The sequence below is a fragment of the Asterias rubens genome, chromosome 2 (assembly GCF_902459465.1).
Source record: "Asterias rubens chromosome 2, eAstRub1.3, whole genome shotgun sequence".
NCBI lineage: Eukaryota > Metazoa > Echinodermata > Asteroidea > Forcipulatida > Asteriidae > Asterias > Asterias rubens.
In genome coordinates, this window is record NC_047063.1 from 14,754,242 (window position 1) to 14,774,555 (window position 20,314).

The 20,314-nt window shown below is 37.1% G+C and overlaps 2 protein-coding genes across 2 annotated transcripts; both read right to left on the reverse strand.

Moving 5' to 3' along the window:
- Positions 1-127: 127 nt before the first annotated feature.
- On the reverse strand, positions 128-11,834 carry LOC117306960 (haloacid dehalogenase-like hydrolase domain-containing 5). Its single transcript, XM_033791561.1, has 8 exons — positions 11,662-11,834; positions 9,540-9,752; positions 8,832-8,944; positions 6,155-6,251; positions 5,503-5,711; positions 4,558-4,603; positions 3,836-3,978; positions 128-2,827 (listed from the first exon to the last, which is right to left on the reverse strand). The coding sequence occupies exons 1-8, from the start codon at positions 11,770-11,772 to the stop codon at positions 2,365-2,367; spliced, it is 1,395 nt and encodes a 464-aa protein (XP_033647452.1). The 5' UTR covers positions 11,773-11,834; the 3' UTR covers positions 128-2,364.
- A 1,701-nt stretch (positions 11,835-13,535) lies between these two features.
- On the reverse strand, positions 13,536-20,204 carry LOC117306918 (pre-mRNA-splicing factor ISY1 homolog). The gene is made up of 9 exons (XM_033791495.1): positions 20,048-20,204; positions 19,259-19,281; positions 18,412-18,572; positions 17,709-17,821; positions 17,041-17,158; positions 16,050-16,172; positions 15,589-15,707; positions 14,675-14,764; positions 13,536-14,169 (listed from the first exon to the last, which is right to left on the reverse strand). The coding sequence occupies exons 1-9, from the start codon at positions 20,048-20,050 to the stop codon at positions 14,062-14,064; spliced, it is 858 nt and encodes a 285-aa protein (XP_033647386.1). The 5' UTR covers positions 20,051-20,204; the 3' UTR covers positions 13,536-14,061.
- Positions 20,205-20,314: the final 110 nt, after the last annotated feature.

Here is a 20,314-nt window from a genome sequence, read left to right on the forward strand (position 1 = left end):
AAACAGAAATAACCTAATAATCTAACAGAACTGAGTACCACAAAACTACCCCCCCCCAATCAATCAACCCCCCAAATCATGACAATACAAGACACAAAACAACAGGAGAAAAGACTAAAACTAGGAATATGTTTCTCTTATTTATTTAATGTCCAAAATGTTCACTTTACTATTAGTTACCCTATATGTTTCTCTAAAATTATTTCACCTGCTACACCTAGGGTTAAACAATGAAAATGAAAGTAAACGTACACCGCAAATAGTCAAATCTGCATTAAAGGTGCTTTGAACACAAAGGCTTGACACACAAAAGCACTTCTAGTCAGTTTTACAACTTTTCTTATGAATTATTTAAAACAGTACAGTGGAAAAATGAAACGATGTGCATTATCTGAAACAATGAGGGCGGTTTATAAATGCTGTTACTTAATAAAAACCTCTGCATCTGAAATGATGCTACTCTTATAAAGGCTATTTATGAAAAAGCGTTAAAATAAATAGCATTAAACCTTCCAAAAGCAAACAAATAACATGTATGAAAAGCACTCTTTAATTTTCACTGTTTTTTACTTTAAATCAAAATAATATCCACAATTGGTTCAACACAATCTTTTATAGAAATGAATTTAAACAATGGATGATATAATGATAAAATAAATAGTTTAAGAAAATGATGTGCGACTAGGAACACTTGATGTTATTATTATTATTAGCGATAGTACAGTGATTTATTTTTTATTCAGAAGTGATATTTACAGAAAATGCTAATATATTTACAGTTGCATGTTCATATGTTAAATAAAGGAAACCTATACAGTACATTAGTTTGTTTAGTATTTACCTTGTAAAAACATATCTTTGGGTCAAATGTCACAGGGCGACTACACAGAAAATGTTGCTTCAAAACAAAGTTGCATAGCACAATATTCGCGAGGGAATCAGTTAGAAAAGATGGTACATCACATGATATTGTAGCCGCTAACCAATTTCTGTTTTACCAAGATTTTTCTAGTTTGGTTTTTCTTGCAGACATTTTTTAGTCCAAGTTGGAAGAGAGCTTGGTAATCGATGCTTAGATATAAGGAAACAAACAAACAACTAAATTTAAAGCTTGATTGTTAATTTAATGCAGGATTGTTTATTATCAAAAAGAAAGAAATAATAATGGATTTATTTCAATCTGAAAGCTCACTGATTACAAGGTTCATAATAAATATCAATCCTCCAGAGAAGCATGAAGCAAAACTGTCAAAGTTGTTGTAACTTCATTTGAAGACCCTGCAACTTACCCTTTGCCGCAAACAAATTAAGCCCAGTTTTAATTACTTTCACTAAAACAAGAGCACTTAGTCCTGCAGACCACCCCTGTACAACTAATGTCCCAACTCTATACACATTCCTTGCCTATCAAACACTATAATGCATACTTTGAGAAAACACTTAAATTATACACTTTTTAAAAAGATGTCAGACACCACCCTTTTTAAAAAATTTGAAGTTATAATTTACGATGATGAAAGCACGTTTGGCTGAATAAGAATTAGTAAAGGATGACTGAACCTTCTCAGCCAACTCTAGATCAAGTCAACTCATTTGTAATAATGTTTAAAGGCAGGGTGATTTTAAGTAAAATTTCAAGGAAAGCTTTCCACTATCATTATCTTTAAACCGTGTAATTTTAATGTAAATCTGTGGCCATAGTGTTTACAAGTCAGTTTCACGACCAAGACTCGAACCCGTACTTTGCTGATTCTTAACAACAAACCTTATGTCCGGGGTGATTGACCTCTCACTCACAACACACCACTACATTACCCATAGCACGGCTCAAAATTTTGGGGAGGGGGGGGGGCAAGAAATCCTTTTGGGAGGCTTTTGTATTTTCTGACACTTTTATTTATTCAATTCATCTAGAAATCAATTTTAAGGTTCATGATTGTTGGTTTTGCTCAAACTTGCTTTATTGTCACCCATGAGGAAATTATTCTTCTTTTCTCTCTTATGATGAGCAGGGCATTTAAAAAATATCTGTCGCCAAAAACTTAAAACATTCAATAATTTATGGTGCATAAACATCTAATACCATCCTCACCACAAGAATAAATATTTGAAATATTGTTGTTAAATTCTTGAGAGTAACGGTGTTTTATGGGACCTTAAAGAGTCCAGTAAAAATATAAAATAGAGCTTTGTTTGCACGTCACACCCAAGCCTTGAATGCAAAAGTGTTTTCAAAAATTGCTTTCATACAATAGTACAGAATGTGCACAGAAGCAATAAATTAAATGGGTTTTCATTTTAAAGGAGTCACCCATTTCACTCCATTATCACACACATTTTGGCAGAACGATTTGCGGTACGGGCTCACTTGAAACCCTCTCGATCAAAGATGACGTCGATTGCCTCAAGTACATTCTGCGTGGTTATACTGGGTTTAATCAGAGCTTTGTTGTATTCAAAGTCCCTGTGTCCATGGTCTAACTCTAGCGTGGTTTCGTTGAGAAGGCCCACCTCGTTGGGTTTGGAATGCACACCGGTGTAGACGAGTACAGACTCCATGCAGACAGAACATCCGTCATCGACGATGTCGTTCATCTTAACCTCCCCCTCACATACATGACTATTGAGCTCATTGATGGTGTGGTGACCGCTATCCTCTCCATTGGTGTCTATGTCCGGAATCGGATGATGGCTGTCCGACATGGCAACACCTTGGCGGATTGTAGCCGTATGACGATGACCGGGGACCTTGAGACGACTGTTGGATTTGGCCATCAGGTACTGGTTGTAGAGATTGGCACCGTAGATGTCCGTCATGGGGTTGTCACTAAATTAATAATAACAAATAAGTAAGACTTGTAAAGCATATTTTGCAGAGATACAATGCTTTTGGGTTTTTAATTTACACTTGAATGTCTGGAGTGAGGTGATTTGGTTGAGAGTTCCAGCATCGGGGACCAGCAACTGAAAAGGGCTGGTCCCCTACCCTTTTGTCATGCAAGGGATTGTTAGATTATGGCTGGAGTGCTGAGGTTAAGAGACTCTGGGATATAATGTTGAAGTATGTCAGAAAGTGCAAATCAATTCCGAATAAATTCTTCAATTCAATAAGAAAGTCCCTGAAAGTGTACACACAATCGTAATTCAATTCATAAGCAAATACAAACTTTAATGTTTTTTGCATAGAGTTATTCGCTCTCAGGAAGGAAGGGCCTCATGACTGGCCAGAGCCTACATGTATATCCATATCTCTGCAATATATCTTCACTTACTGTAACATTGAAATTTATGCATTGTATGCTTGTCTATGCGCAAACTCTTTGCTCTACATAACTAGCGCATTTATTGAGTGTCATTCCTGTAAGCACAGAATGAGGACAGTAAGCCCAAAATTCTGTGGTAAGCAATGCTGTGAAATTGAACCCAAGGTAAGTTATAAGAACATACAATTCCCGTTTCGCAAAAACATGTTACCAGCCAAATCCCATAAGGTCATACCCTGCTTCTTTTTGCTTAGCAAAAAGATTTGCTTTAAACAATTTTCCTAAACATCTGGCAAACACACAGCATACAAGCCTAAAATACACTAGACCACAGAGGCCATGGCCTTGGTTACCCCTGGTCTCGGCCTTGTCACCCTTCCAAAGTTTCCCATAATTAAGATTTTCAAATGGAAAGGTGCCCTTTTCAAAATGAAAATGGCCTTGCCCTTTCAACATGTTCAAAGCTGAAATTCCAAGCCTGGGAATATACCATCCCGCTCAGCCATGACCCTTCCATTAAAAAGACACAAAACACACATTAGCAACACGATCTAGTGATTCCATAGACTCACCCTATCGCATAAAGGGTCCTCAGCGGTGCCGTACACCCCATAGCCTGGGCCTGTTGACTCAGTACATTCTCGGCACAGTGGTAGGTTATCTGGCTAGGTTTACCCGTTAGAACTGTGTACAGTAGATCACGCCCTGTGATTTTCTGTGGAAAGTAAATCCATCAAGAAATAAAGTAAAGTTACAGTTGCCTTGCATCAACGTAGAACTACTGTATACTGTTAAGATCCTCCAAACAATTAACAACCAGTGCTCACTTTTAAATAAATAAGCATTTTGAGAGTTCACCCTGTTGAATTGTCCATTGGACAGGGTCTATTCTTGGCAATGTGTTTGAGAAACCTACAGACGATTCCTTTGTAATTTTCCAGTTGGTTTGAGAAAAATCTTTAGAATTTTTTTAATATTTTTTTTTCTACATTATTTGGTTGAACAAAGAAAAATTTGACTGGTGCAGGATTAGAACCTGTGACTTTCTGATTAACACCATGAACGAGCCAGCTTTCTACCAACTAAGCTATCTAGCCCTGAATTTGGCAGTCTCCGTATATGAAAAATAAACCATTAGACACCATAATCCACTTCAATTTTTAACCTCTTTCTCCAAAATGACATCAAGTCACATGGTATGTTTAATTCAACTCTGGTTCCTGAAGCATTTTGGCTGAGGTTTCCCTCTGATACTTTCTGTGCATCCATAAAGTGATAACAATCTATGCCTTACCTTGTACAGTGATTCTAAGCAGACCATGAAGGAGCCATGACCCAGCCTAAAAGGAAAAGAAAAGAGCAACAGTTTACAAAACATCAACAGCATAATGGCTTTGTTACCTTCAACTACTACAGTTGTAGCTAAGCTCATTTATAACAAACTGGCATTGTTATTTACAAACAAACAACCCCAACACAAGAGAAAATTACTAAGCACAGCAAATACATGTATGACAATTGTCTCAGTTTTCTTTGGCACTAGAAAAGAAAAGAAAAACTTTTTACAAATCAGCTGATGAGAAATTGTATGTCTGTGAAATTACTATGAACTATAAAGTACATGCTTCATATATGTACAGTATGACAATAGCAAAACTGGAATTGACAGTTACCATAGCAACAGCTTAATCATTCAGTGGTGCATGACAACAACATGTACAGTCCCTGAGCAAACCAGGGCCACAATACATGGTTGACTGAGCGAGCCAGGGCCACGCTAAATGGTTGACTGGATACTTGAGGTTCGCAAGTAATAAATGAAAAAAGAAACTTTAACCTTTTAGTGGCCGAGAACAGTTGACTAGTCCTATCTCAAAGGCGGTCAGGTTGGTGTAGTGGTGTCTTGCCTTGCCTTCACATCTAGGATCCCAGTTTGAATACCACCGAGGGCACTGTGTGGATTGGGTTTTCAGTCCCTACAGTCCTTGACTGTGTGGTTTTTCCCGATCCCTGGAATAATTCTCTGGGGTTCTTAAACTGAAATTTCTTCATTGTCTCCTCTCTTCTCATTTGGCTCTCGGGGGCACTAAGTGAATTGGGTTTTCAGTCCCTACTTGACTGCGCGGGTTTTTCCTCCCACATCTAAAACTGAAATTTCTTCATTGTCTTCTCTCTTTTCATTTGGCTCTAATAAGAGCACTGAGAATATCCAAATCCAAATGAAAGGGGTCATTTTTACCTTGGGCGGGGGGCTTCAGACATCCACATGAGGTCCACATTGCATCCGAGCACGGGTATATTAGGGTATGGCACATGGTCCAGCGTTTGGTTGAGCTGGCCGTTGGTGATAAGGACATCGAGAATCAGCTGAAGATTGGTCTCCCATCGGACTGGCTCTCCAAATAGAACCACTGCCTCGATCTTAGGAAGGAAAATATCTACATTGGGCTGAAGAAGAAAAAGAAAAGTATTCTAGTCAGAATAAAATAAGAACAAGTACATATTGCTGTAGTATTAGATTTCATTCCGGTGCAGTTCTTGTTTGAGCATTGATATTAAATACTAACTTGTCCGTGTAGTGTGGATGGGACTCATCTTTAATGCCTAAAACTTAAGAAAACACCTCAGAGCCTTTTTCTTTTAAAAACAAAGGAACTGCCATTAGATGCACACACGTGCAAAATGCCTAATGCAAAAGGTTCTGAGCGTATAAAGAGAACAATGAAAAAACAATGAGTGAAATATAGCTTACAAAGCAGATTACAAATAAGCAGCTTCAAACAAATGAGTTTTTAACAGAGACTTAAAACAGTGTAAAGAACTACATGTAGCCTTGCGAATATGCAATGAAGACTATTGCAAAGAAATGCAGTCAGCGTAAGCATACTTACATTGCCTGCTGGTGCTCTCCTCTGATGATCAACCATGTCTAGATGTGGAAACATATCACGTACATCTTCAACTGAGGTCACTTTAGTAAAGCCAAGACTGGGAAGGAAAAGCCTGGTTAAGGAAAAGTCTGTCTTTGTAATCCATCGAAAATCCATTGACTACGTAAAAGAACAAATTACTTTGACTAGATCACAAACCAATCAAAATCTATCCTAATCTATTTACTACAACTAGTTATGCTAAATCTCCCATTCAATCATCATTCAACAGATAAAGCCCTAAAAGTAATAGTATTTTGTACATGTAGGCCCCATAGCAATAATTTTATCCCTCGGAACATACTTGTCTTACAGATATGTACTAACTTGAGCAAACAGCTGGTAAATATTATTGTTTAAGCAAAGTTAACATGGCATTTGATTCCCCTTCTGATTTTCACGAGGGAAAATCAGCCCACCCAAAAATACCTGCTACAGTAAACAATACAGTACCGTATCAGATTGAGAAAAGTAACAACTGAACTACAGTGTAGTTTTGAGATGTGCCCTTTTCATCGTATCAAAAGTTGTTAAAAAAATACAGATAAAATATATATATATTTTTTTTTTGTCGTTTGAGCTGATGAACAAATCATGCCTACATGAGGTCCAGCCTATGTGGCACTAAATAGTAAACATGTGATTCCACAAGCCCCAGGTAACATACCAAGGTCTATTGGACCATGGACAGAGAAAGGAAATTGAACCTTGCTTTAAAAACCTTGCTTTAGCCAGAAACACTAACTGTGGACACATGTGATATGTCCATCACATTCGACCTTGGTCCAGCAGCAGTCTGGACAGATCCTTGTGAAAGGACCACAGAACTCCCACTAGCTCTATATGGTCTGATGAACATGGAGGTAGGATTAGGTAAAAAAGCTCCATGGTCATTTGCTCTGGTCTGAACATTCAAAAATCAATACTAAGTGTCTGCACATGTCACATTGAGAGACAGCACTGTTCACATGCTCAGAACATGAGCAGAAACTGGTCTGGTACGAAAGAGGAAGGAACAAATGAACCAAATGGTCAGTTGCATTGCACTTATCCAATGGAATGTGCTACATTTAAATGCTGTATAACAACATTCTAAGAAATTAAGTATGTAATTTCACAGAACTGCAAAATGATACCCACAAGTCACAGAAATAAATATGTAATTCTTTTGTGTGTATGTTTCCTTCTGTCATGTGGGGTTTTGTGGAGGGTTTTATTTAGATTAAAAGCATTTGTGACCTGTGACCGAAAAACTAAACGCACTACATGTATGCATCACACCACAATGATTCACATGGTGACTAAAGCCCACAAGTAGGAAATCTCCATGACAGTTCTGACGTAGCCAGAAATGAACAAATTAAACATGGAGCCTTCCAAACAAGGAAAAAATTAATAATTATCTGATGTTAAACTGTGACAGAAGGTTTGACATCCAGGGTAGGTTATGGTCTGTCTGCATTTAATGCAAATGAACTTGTTTGACAGATGACATAATGCTTACATTTTGTCTAGCCACAGCAGGGGTTATTACTGGGTTAAAGTACACAGTTCAGCTCCATGGTCTGACCTTACTATTAATGTACAAATTGTGTACTGGTAACCACTGGTTTTGGTAATAAATAAAATTATTAACATCTGTCCATGTAATCAAGTTTGTTTACCAATGCCAATTGTACATTCTAAAAAGAAAAAAACTTTCATTGAATTTTAATTAAATGGTTTGAATTTAAAGCCCATGGACAATTGTACAATGTTGATGGTAGTGTCGAAAACCAGTACCCACACTTTTATTTCTCAAAAAAACTATTGCAGTTCAGGAAAAGATATTTTGAGGATAGTTTTACACCTCGACTATGTGTTTATAGTGATTATAACATGCAAGAAATGCGCACATCTGTAGACACTTAGTTTTCAATTTTACGAATGTTTGTGGCCACCACTTGTAGACGATTGACGATATTTTATGTATAAATATCAAATGGCTCCAAGATTATCTGGCTGTAAGTGTTTAATGTTTTTTCATTTTGTTGAATCAGCAACTAACAAAATAGAGAGCCTGATCCACTTTTGACATTTGTATCAAACAATGGAAGTAAAAAATACCCAGAGTTAACGCAATCGCCATCTCACAGCTTGTTGCTGTTAATCTTCCAAACACACAAGAAAATACAGAGTAAAAATGGTTTGTGAGCCTTCCACAAAAACCCAGACATAGCATGAATCAGGTGTTTTACTAAATAAAGATCATCAACCTTTAACAAAGTCTAAATCTAGATTGGTGTTTGAAAGTATGAGGCCACACTAAATATTGTGCAATATTGGCAGATAAGAAGGTCAAACTCTGAAAATGCTTGATTTGTACACAAAAAACACCAAACAGGCCTACACATGATATAGTTTTGACAGATCCTTCAAGGTTCAAAAAAAAAGTTGACGCTTGTTTTTTGTTTTTTTTAGGGTTTGTATTATATACGTGTACTGTAGTTATTTGTTCACCAGCTCCTTTGAAATTTGTGTATAAATGAAACTTTTCTAGAGAACAATTTTCAAACATCAAGCATTCAGATAAATATAACTCTTGATAACATGATACTCAACATCTAATATATTATACAGAAGTGATCAAAAAGGATACTATTTAGCGATCTCTTTGATAGGCCCCTGTCCCGAGACAAGAACGTGATTGTCATGAAACTGCGGAAACATCTTGAGTGGGCTGTGGGACATAACCACCTGGTCCGGATGAATCTACGCACAAAAAGATTAAGTCAGGTTTGAAAATATTATCAAAACACAAATAATTTACAAACTAGAGTAAACATTTGAGATGTATTTATAACCTTAAACACAGTTGCAGTAAGCAGTAACTACATACTATGTACATATGAAACTAGGCCAAGGCTGACTCATTTGTTTGACTGAACTCTGGCCAGACTAAAAATGGCCATTGGCCATGTTGGCCCTGTGGTTATTTTGAGCTATGCAGCGCTTTACAATGATTACATGTAGTTACAGTTAATAGGTAGGCCCTAAACATGTTACATCAAACACAGTTGAAAGTTGCAGTCAGCAGCACTATAAAAAAGGCCCAGGTTGTTACTGGACTCTGTTCACTGAACGTGGCCATGTGATTATTTTGAGTTAAGCATGGCTTAGGGTACAACAGCCATACAGCCGTAAGTTACAACCTCAAACACAGTTGTAGTAAGCAGCACTGTGAAACTAAGCCAAGCTTGACTGGCCTCTGACCGCTGAGAGTATTCAGTGGCCCAGTATTTTTTATTTTTTTTTTAACTATATGTGTAGGGGTTAGGACTAGTTACGATCACTATAGAGTAGATACCTTAACACCCAGCCATTCGGTTAGCTGTTTTGCTTTAGCTTGTCTCAGCTTGTTGCCAGCGTTGGTAACAAACACTGCTGGCACTCGTAGATGACCCTCTCCATCGGACAGCTTCTGGAAGGCCTCGACTGCTTCGTTCAGAACACGCTTCCCGCGTACTAGAACTCCGTCAATGTCGAACAGTATGCCGAACTGAGGGGACTGGCCAAACTCCTGAATCGTAGACAAAAATTAATACAAGTAAAAAGAATTATCCATATTTTAAATTAGGCGACAACAAGGAGCTTTAATTATTTATTTAATTGTTTTTAACTAATAACAAATTTTCTCTGAAAAACAAAAGAGTGTCTCGCTCATTTTACTTAGCCCAAAATACACTCAAAATGGAAAATCTATAATCTTTTTAAAATTGTTATTATTAAAACACATTTAATAGCACAATGAGCGCCAGTAACACAGGATGAATAGGAACTGTGAGGAAATGTTTAGTCTTTGGATGTGGGAGGGAAACCCCAACTGGAGGGAAACTCACGCAATCAGGAAGGGACTGAAAATCCAATCCACATACATGTACAAAGCTTTGGTCTGAGGTGTGATTCTAACCGGGAGTCACGTAGGTGAAAAGTAGGGAAAGTAACACATATATACACGATATTATATTTGTTATTTATTTTCGACCAAACATTAAGTTTCTAGTTTTTTAATTGTATCTTGTAAAATGCGCTTTTATAAGTCTTGTTTATTATTATTATTATTATTACTATTATTAATTAGTAGATTTTGGATATTATTTATTATTCTTATAAGTTAAATTGGTGATCCGTTTACTTGAAAGTTTTCTTTATAATTTAACCAAACATTAATTTCCTTTCTTGAGTTTTTAATAATTATGTTATTCGTACTGTTTTTATATTATTTAATTTTGCTTGAAAAGAAATCAAAGAGGATTCAATTATTAATGTTTGTCAGTTAACGTTAATGAATTGTTGAGAGCCATACAGAAAAATACTCTGGTTGAAAGCAAAGAGACATTTTAAGACATTTTTTTTTGGCCAGCACACTCGGTAATTTTCAAAAGTGAATGTTGAGTATAGAAGCAAATGGGTCGCTATTGAAGGCATCGAATATTATACCCGAACATCGGTGCAGATGATCCCGTTTCATGTACAAAGTCAAAGGACATTATACATAAGGTTTATCGCGAATAGCAAAATATCACGAGAGGGCGCTGTTGAACCCACACAAAGGTATAGACGTTGCTTGCGCGAGTCGTAGAAACTGCATAGAAACCACCCCATATTCCTTCCCACAATGCATTGCGTTTATGAATCGCGATAGACCTTATTAGTTTTTTTGTTTTCCAATTCAAAGAAAACATACTTCCTGTCAACCATACGGACCGAGTTGACTTGGGATCGAGTTGACTCAAAATAAGTCTTAATGCAGCGAAAGTTTCCGTATGGCGCCACCACTTTTTCATTCGACATGAAATAATATAGTGTCTAATTTACCTCAATGAGATATCCTTTTTTGTAAAAATGAGTGAAAAAGTGGATACATGAAATAATATAGTATCTAATTTACCTCAATGAGATATCCCTTTTTGTAAAGAGTAAAAAAGTGGTGGCGCCATACGGAAAGTTATCCCAGCATTCAGAAAACAATATTTCAGAAAAAAACGTAATAATGTCAACACCAAATTGGATGTAATTTTCACATTCTTCCTTCATGGTTTACTGAAATTGGATTCCATTGGATTTGGAAACCAGAGGATTGGAATATTTTTCCTCATCATAAAAAACAATCTTTTCTAAAAAAGAATACTAAAAAACCATTGATGAGCACTCTGGTTCCTGATCGGGCCGGAGGGTTTATGATCATCTCATCTATTCAGCAATTTATACAAGCATTTATTTATCGGGGTTTGAAGATGAAGAACTCCCTTTCAGTTCAGTATAATAATCATATAAATGCCAAACCAAACACAATGCAAAATACTGTCTAGCAGACAACTCTTTTGAAAAGATACACGATCGACCAAATCGGCAACAAATATTGATTTATCTTCGGAGAAAAAAAATACCTTTGATCATTGATTTTACCAAACAAAAGTATACCATACCGCGTTATGAACATTAAAGGATTGTCTCCGGTTGTTAAAAACGCTAAAATGTCTCCGTAACTGGGAGCAATTCCGTTGTAAAAGTGTCTGAATACACCTCTTGGCCGCCATGTTCAGCCCGACCAATATAACAGAAAAACACTTCTTTCTTATCACGTCAGAAAAGCATTGTAACCGGCGTTCCAGCGACACACAGCGACAAGAAGGCGATTAATTATCTCATTTAAACTGGTACCCACTAATTTTTAGAATAGGAACGCTCTTAAACGTATGCGTACGTTCAGGTACCATACATATGACGTATTAATAGAAAGTGGGCGTGACCAATGACATGGCACGATTTGACTCACGTGACCGGACACTGCCCAGAAATACAATGACGTACCATGTACTTACCCCTATTTATTTGTTGGTAATATGGAAACCACATGATGTACAAAACAACACAGAAACTAGTACGGGTCAAACTATTTATTTTGTAAACAGTAGATTATTTTGGGCGGACCCCGGTACTATTGTCCACTTTAGAATTGTTGTATAATTGGTTTGCGGTAACACCATGTGTGTAACTACTTGCCAGGTAGAGTTTGTTCTTTAGAGAACTGTCTTGCTATATTCTACTGCCGCGGAGTAGATAATCGGGGGTTCGGGAGACTTCCCAGTTCTGAAAAGAACTGTCTTATTATCAGGGTGGATGGTATAGAATTGTTGTGAGGTTATTTGCGTTGTCACATCTCCTTTTTGGCCGTACACAAATAAACACGGACTAAACTGTTAAAATTACCCAAAACAAGATTTAAACAAGTGTAAGCTCCGTCGCTATTTTTAAAACCACAGGGCAAACTGATGGGTTTCTCACATTAAGTTTCATGTTTAGTGAACTGTGCAAGTAACTTATTTCTCTTTTCAACAATTGTGTCATTTCTAAGTTTGAATTCTTTGGTTATCTCTTTAGAAAATGCTAAACAAAAAAGTTACAACTACAACATTTCCAAAGACTCAAGCAAAACACAATTGAATGTGAAACTGAGTACTTTACATCTTTATTACGTCTTCATTTCCTTAACAAAAGATTATGCAAATTTAATAAGTGTAAGCTTAAACGTCCTTACAATGGAAAACATTATCTACAACTACATTTTTACAAAAACGCATCCATGGATAAACTTGTGTCCCTACATAAAAGAAAAGAACAGAGTGGGTAAGTACCCACACTTGGTGTGTCTCAACATATGTATGCAATAACAAACCTGTGAACATTTGGGCCAAATTGGTTATCGAATTTGGAAGTAAATAATGAGGGGAAATATCTTTGTTGCATAGAATTGTGTGCTTCCAGACACCTGATGCCTGAAACACTTTTTTAGATTCAAATGTTTAGGTGTAACCTCTTTATCTAAAACTACATTACTTTAAAAGGGGTTGTTTCCAACTATGTTTTACTATATCATCAACTCTCCAGTGCTCTTTACCAAGTAAGGTTTTATCGCCATTAACTTGAGAAGTAATTATGAAAAAGTACACCCTGCCTTTACTTTAACTTTAAGGAGTAGTTTCATGACACTGTATTAGCCAGGTTTGTTTTGGGCAACTGTGAATCGGGAGCTTACTTCCCTGCTTCAACTATCCTGTATCCATATTATAGACATTTTACTTCCTCGTTAAAAATATTTTCAGTTCACATGATATTGAAGTCAACAACAACTAAAACCCTAGACTTGTGGACAAGTCGTTAAATCAGCCCCACGCGCTGAGATAGTGCTCTCCTGAGATCACTGCTCTCACGCGAACGGATGGCTCCCCGATTTCGACTCCTCATCGGGGAGCCATCCGTTCGCGTGAGAGCAGTGATCTCGGGAGAGCACTATCTCAGGGCGTGGGCCGATTTAACGACTTGTCCACAAGTCTACTAAAACCCCAACTGGTAATCAAACAAATTTTGAAATCGGATGATTTCTCGTTTCAATCGCCAACAAAATAAATATTAATAAAACAGTGAAAAACAGAATCTTTTTGTTTTACTCGTTTTGCATCATGTAAATTTGGCTCACACTTGTCCCGACGCAATAAAACAACTTTTTAGTACTGAATCAGCGATGGGTTGAGCAAACTCCTAAAGAGTGTTCATTGATGAAAGGAAATAAAAACAACAGGGTAAATTGTTGATACAAATATCAATAACCCAGAACGGGTTTTTTTTTTGTGAGCCAGAAAATAACTTCACCAAAAAACTACTAGAAACGTTTTAAATATACAATGTCATGGTATGTCGTAGGAACTTGATCATTTACTGTGCCAACCTTTTCAAACAATATTTTACCTTTACTGAAAAACAAAATATTTTAAATGAGCCTGCTCTTTCCAACCCCACAAGTTTTACCATGGTAAGATAAAGTTCTGCTAAATTCCCATTAACGTCTTAGCTTCATTCCCTTGTTGTATTAACGTTTCACTGGCGTATTTTTCTAAAAGCTCCATCTTTTTCCTTCTCAACAACGCCTCTTCGACCTGTTCAAAATAAAATAAAGAAATCATCAAAATATGGTAGTAGAAAGAACAAATCTACCTAGCAAGTAGATATACACATGGTGTTATCGCAAACCTATACTTCACGGAGGCAACAAAGGCGATTGCCTCTATGCCCCCCCCCCTGGTCATTGCCTTGGTGCCCTTGAAATGATCCAGTAGAAATTTACAATTTCCTTAAAGGGTGCCCTTTACTGAGGAGAAAATGCCTTGGTGCCCTTGCCCTTTCAAAAACGAAGCATTTATTTATTTATTTCCTTAATTTTCCTTAAACCAATACAAAAAACCGGTTTCCATTTGGGCCCTGCGAATGAACTAACATGTTAAAAGTAAACATAATAATGGGAATTTAGCAGGACTTTATCTTACTGTGGTAAAATCACATGATAAAATTACGATATAAAAATTACGTAAATATTTAAGAACGTTACGGGATTAAAAGCATGCAATGTCTTAAACCCCTTATTAATAAGTTTGTTAAACTGACCTCTTTTTGTGATGGTACTGGTACGTGGGCGACATACCGAGGCTGGCCCTCCTCTGCATCCATCTCCTCAGCTTCCTCATCATCATCAGACTGTTAATCAAATACACAAAATGCAGGTCAGAAATAGAACTTAATGGATTAGGGGGTCGATTTCACAAAGAACTTAGGACTTGTCTTAACTTGGGACTAGTCCTAGGAGATGTTAACAACTAAAGGCTAGTCCTAAGTTAGGACTTGTATCTCATACTAACTCGAGATAAGACTAGTCCTAAGTCTTTGAGAAATCCGCCCCTGGGCCCAATTTCATAAAAACCTGTAAGCACACAAACTTGCTAAAGCACAACAAACTTTTGCATATTAAAATACAGTTTCCATAGCTACTATTGGTATCCCTGTCCTTTCTTGCTTAGCCAAGAAATTTTGCTTAACAGCTTCCAGAAATTGGGCCATGTGCTCAAATGTATGAAGTGGTAAGCAAACAACTTACTAAGTACAGATAAGTCTTGCTTTATTAGAAGAAACAGGTTACCAGCCAACATTCCATAAAGTTGACATTGTTGCGACTGGTGCCCCATTCATTTTTTGCTAATGAAACCCCCGAAAAAGGGTACACTTAGAAAACAGAATGAATAAACCTAACAAAAATACTAACTGTGGGGGCACTCGCTTGCTACATGAGAAAAACCAAGATCGGATCCCTACCACACTTAGCAAACAAATTTGGTTTAAATCCGGCCTCAGAGTGGAGCCCCAGCATATGCATTGGGTTTTTTAGTTCAGGTTGGCTCATCAGTGGTATCTCACCCTGCCATTCTCTTTATGGACCCTGGTTCAAAGCCTTTCTCATAATGGAGCTCTAGAATGGGGTCTACAGTCAAAGATACTAGGGGGTTAAGATAATCAATGGTTCTGACCACTGGGTCTTGCTGGATGGCGTATATGTCCTCTTCTGCTTCTTGGTCCTTGGTGATTTCCTCGCTTAGTAACCCTGCCTCCTTCTTAGACCTCCATTCACTTACTGCTGCTGCAATAACTGGAAGATAACAAATTTATGGACTGGGTGAGAATTTCAAGTTCATTTTCACTTTCCTTGGTGGACCTTTAAAATGCCAAGTCCATATTTCAAGTTAAGGCTGGGGGTAAAGCCCGGTTCATACTTCATGCAAAGCAAATTTTATTGTCACATGGCAGTTTTCACAGTTCAACTAATGCAAATTATTTGTTGTGAATTTGTGATGTCACAGAAAGTGTTTGTCAGTCTAGTAGATTTTATTTTCAATAAAAAGAACTCACAAAGTTTAAAACAAAATATAAATGGCTTGGTAAGGCATCACAAGAAGCTGCAGCACTCAAAAGGACTTAAGCAAACACTTACTTTCTTTTTCATGTTCCACCTCAAGAGGTACCAAGACTCCATCATCCTCATCTCTGTAACCATAGTAATCAGCATCAATAAACTTCATCAATTCTGCTCTCGTCTTTCTTGGAGGTGGTGGTGCTGAATGAAACGAAACAAAAAACCTTTGCTAAATACTGTTTAGTTTTGTTGTGAATGTTTCATAAAGGGTACCAAGAGCATTTTAAAAAACTTGAACATTATGTAATTGGGAAGTGAGTGAGATAGTGAGATGGGCAGGGGGACAGGAGAGGCAAGGTAGGGGGGGGGGGAATCTGACCACACTTCCAGAGACGAAATTTACAAAACAAATTTCCAAAATAAGAAATGAGACTGTGGGTAACAACCACATGGGTAAAGTAGCTTCTTTGTGATAAATCATAACAGCCTTGAAGTTTTAAAATTGAATATCAGAGTCTTATATAGTGCATGTATCTACCAACAAGGTACTCAAGGCGCTGAGCATATACAAACTTTCAGAAAAAGAGATCATTGAAGTGATATATTCTGAGAACCAATTATGTAGCACCTTATAAGGATTTACAAGGTGCTACGGCGCATTAAGCAGTTTTGACCAGTATACTATGCTCGTCCTCAGGAGATTTATTATTTACTGAAATAAATTAGGTATTATTACATATCTCGAGAATAAATCAAGCTGCAATATTTTCGTATTATTTTCCACCAGGCTAGTACATCCGAAAGCTGAAAACCTTGAGCTTGTCTGAAGGCAAACTCTAAATATCTGGTTTTAAAAAGACTTTTTTTTCTTTCTTTCTTCTTCCTATCCCCCTGCAAGTTTCAGCTAACAAAAGCACACTTCAAAAACTCATATAAACTTGAAACTTCACATGTAGTTAGATACTCATTAGGAAATGCCACTTAGGTGAGCCACTCCCCATCCATTGAAATGTCCCGAACACCTGGTTTTTGTAGTTGACAAAAACTGAGTGTTTAGTTTTAAACTTACGTTCATGCTCAAAGAGTTCTCTCACTCCCGGTAGATCCTTGGCCGCTCCAAAGTATTTATACCCTCGGTTTCCTGGAACCTCCTTTCCTTCCTTGTCCAACATCCTGGGGCCAATTTTCTGGGGGTGAGGGCCAAACAGTATAATAGTGACATAACTGCACTGGCTTTTAATGTTGAAGTCGGGTCTGGAATTACACAGAGGCAATGGAGGTCCAATGGAAGTGCCCCTTGAAAAATGAAAATGGCTTTCACCTTTCAAGGATGAAATTACAGGCTCGCAGAGTGGTTTCATTCAATTTACACAAAGAAATAGCCACAATATTATTTCTTTTGGGTCCTTTTTTTATTTTTGAGCATTTAAGAATCATTTTAACTTTAATAAAAAAAAATTAAAAAACATTTTATAAGCATGCTTTTATTGGGAAAATCATTCAGCAATTTGTTTGCTAAAAGTTATTGAAACGCATCAATGTTTCAGGGACTTAAAAACGAAAAAGTACATGTAACTCCAAGATAATTTTTGAAACTAGAAACAAATACACTTTTACTTTCTACCTGAAGTATCAAAATGAAATTCTATGAACTATTCAATATTATTTTCAAAAACTTTAATGAATTGTCTAGAATTGAAACAAAATGTTCAAACACTGATTTTAAAGACGACTCACCCTGTAGTCAGGACCACCAAGCTCAACGATCCGAGACTCCCAGTGGATTTTTTCGCGTAGTAGTTTGTTGATTTCATCGTTAAGATCGCGAACTCGGAACTCACCGAGTCCAGCTGTTGGATGGAATGGATGGAATGTTCAATTTTTATAAGTATACAAATTAAGCCTGAGCGACTTGGGCGACTAGCGTCAAAGTCGCGACTAGTGTCAAAGTCGCGACTAGTGTCAAAGTCGCGACTAGTGTCAAAGTCGCGACTATTGCTTAGTCGAGTCACGGCTACTGTTTTTCAACTACTCGGTTAATCGTTCCGCCACGACTACTACAAAAAATAGTCGCGACTTCCTGCTTTGGAAACCAATTGTGTGTCGCTCAGGACTATTCACAACAACATAATTTACAACACAATCAGACAATTTCCCATATGCAACTATTCAAGACTAGTTTTTAAGTCGCAACTATTTGAGACTCGACTAGTCTAGTAGTAAATTTCACTAGTACAGGCATAATCCAAAAACTTACTACTGGCCACTGGCCAAATAACATTCCCGAGTACACAAAGTAAGGTCAGTCACGAGCCAATATGGCAAATAAAATTGCAGTCAGTCTAAAGTTTTGAGCTAACTACAAGCCCATCGGTCTTGTGGACTTATCCCCTGAGTGGGTAAGGCACACCCTGCTTTGATTTTCGCAGCTGGTACTCACCGTTCTGTATCTGAGCTACCTTCTTGGACACCTCCGATACAATCTGACGTCTCCATTTCTCTGCCTTGTGTAAGTCTTCGCATTCTGTGGCCAGGTAAGGTCGCTTCTCTCTCACCTTTCCTTCTTCCATCTGTGCTTGACGCCATCGCGCCAGCTTGGTCCTGAAAAATGGGTGGACAAAATAATATTGTTACACTTTAAACTGTTGTCATAGCAATCATGTTTATTTCTCTCTGTTACCAATCAACATATCCCTTGCAAAACGATATCTACATATATGTGAATGTCAAGATGAGCAGCTTCAAGGCTAGTTCAAGGTAATCAGTTTTCATAACTGATATCATAATTGGTCATTGCTATTATTGCACTATTTATGGCTCAGTCACCACAATGCGAGTTCAAATTTTGAAGTCTCGGTCCTGGCCAGGTCTTGTATCTTTGAACCAAACACTTAAATTGCTCCTTGGCATTTTTATCCTGAGGTATGGACTCTCTAGTGTCGAGTAATAAAATGGGAGAAGAAGCTGAACTTTGTCACTTTTCAAGGAAGAAAAATAGAACTTTCATCAGTCTTAAAGATAATATACAGATTCCTTACTGCAGGGGTATTTAAGAAGGCCAGTAACAGGGGCTCAGTACTGATTTATCATTTGTTTTGTTTTCTGATTTTTCATACTTAAAATGAAAACGCAATGGGTCTATATCCGTTCCCTATATATCCAGCCTGGCATTCTGGTATGTCTGGCAACTAAGACCAAATATAACAAAGAGAAGACTGCAAAACACACACACACAAATGGCACGCTCGGGGTACATGTATATTACATGTTCATGCCAACATACTCACATTGCTTTTTCTGAATTCCGAGCCTGTTAAAACAAAAGGAGAAGGAAGCACTAGTTAATATCTCATTTTCAATTTAATCAATTTTATGTTTTGGTTATAATTTAATAAATCAAGGACAGCTTCACCACAAATAACAATATTGTAACCAGAAGGAAAGGATTCTGAAAAATTGTGAGAGAATTTATTAGACAGCGATATACGATTATTAAATGAAGACGTAGATTCTTGTTTGATTTCCTTTTTGGATGTAGGCCCTAATGACTTTTTAAAAAATTAAATATTAAATGAGCATATTTTATTTTATTTAAATTAATGCTTTTTTTATGGAGCATGGCCTATGGCTACGGATAAAAGTCTATGCTACAGACCAGCAAACGATTTCAGTTCACGAAACTTCACGCAACTGCTTAAGTCCACTTGCTCAACGTTTACGGCTCAATTACTTGCTCAATAAACGTTGCGCAAGTGGACTTATCATGCTTACACAGCAGTTGCGTAAAGTTTTGTGAAATCGACCACTGGACTGGGGTACTCTGCAATATTATGCTTAACTTGCATTTTAAAACGTTAAAAACACTCATGAATTGAAGTTGAACATGAACAATGATTTAAACTGACAGCGTGCCTAGTGTTTCAAATTAATATAAATAAGTTTAATAAGGCCCATCAACAGACAACAGGATCAACAAAAATTAGAACTATTCTTCAAAATCAAATTTAAAAATTAAGTAACAAAATTTTATTTAGTTTCTTCTCCAATTTATAAAATCAATATGACAAAGTTCTCACCATTGTTGGTTCTGTTTATCCAGAGGTATCTCTTATGAAAATATCAATTTCGTTCGAGAAAGTTGAACGTCAATTTGCAGTCATTTTCTGCCATCATGTTGAAAAGCCATGTAACTCTTCGTAATCGTTTTCGATCAACTTTACGTTTCTAATAAAGCGTGTACATGTCGCCCTCAAGCGGCGATAAAGCCCACAAGTTATAAGCGCCTACCGTGTACTCTATAAACAGTACTTTCATTGGTTGTTCATAATTTTTTGTAGTTGAAA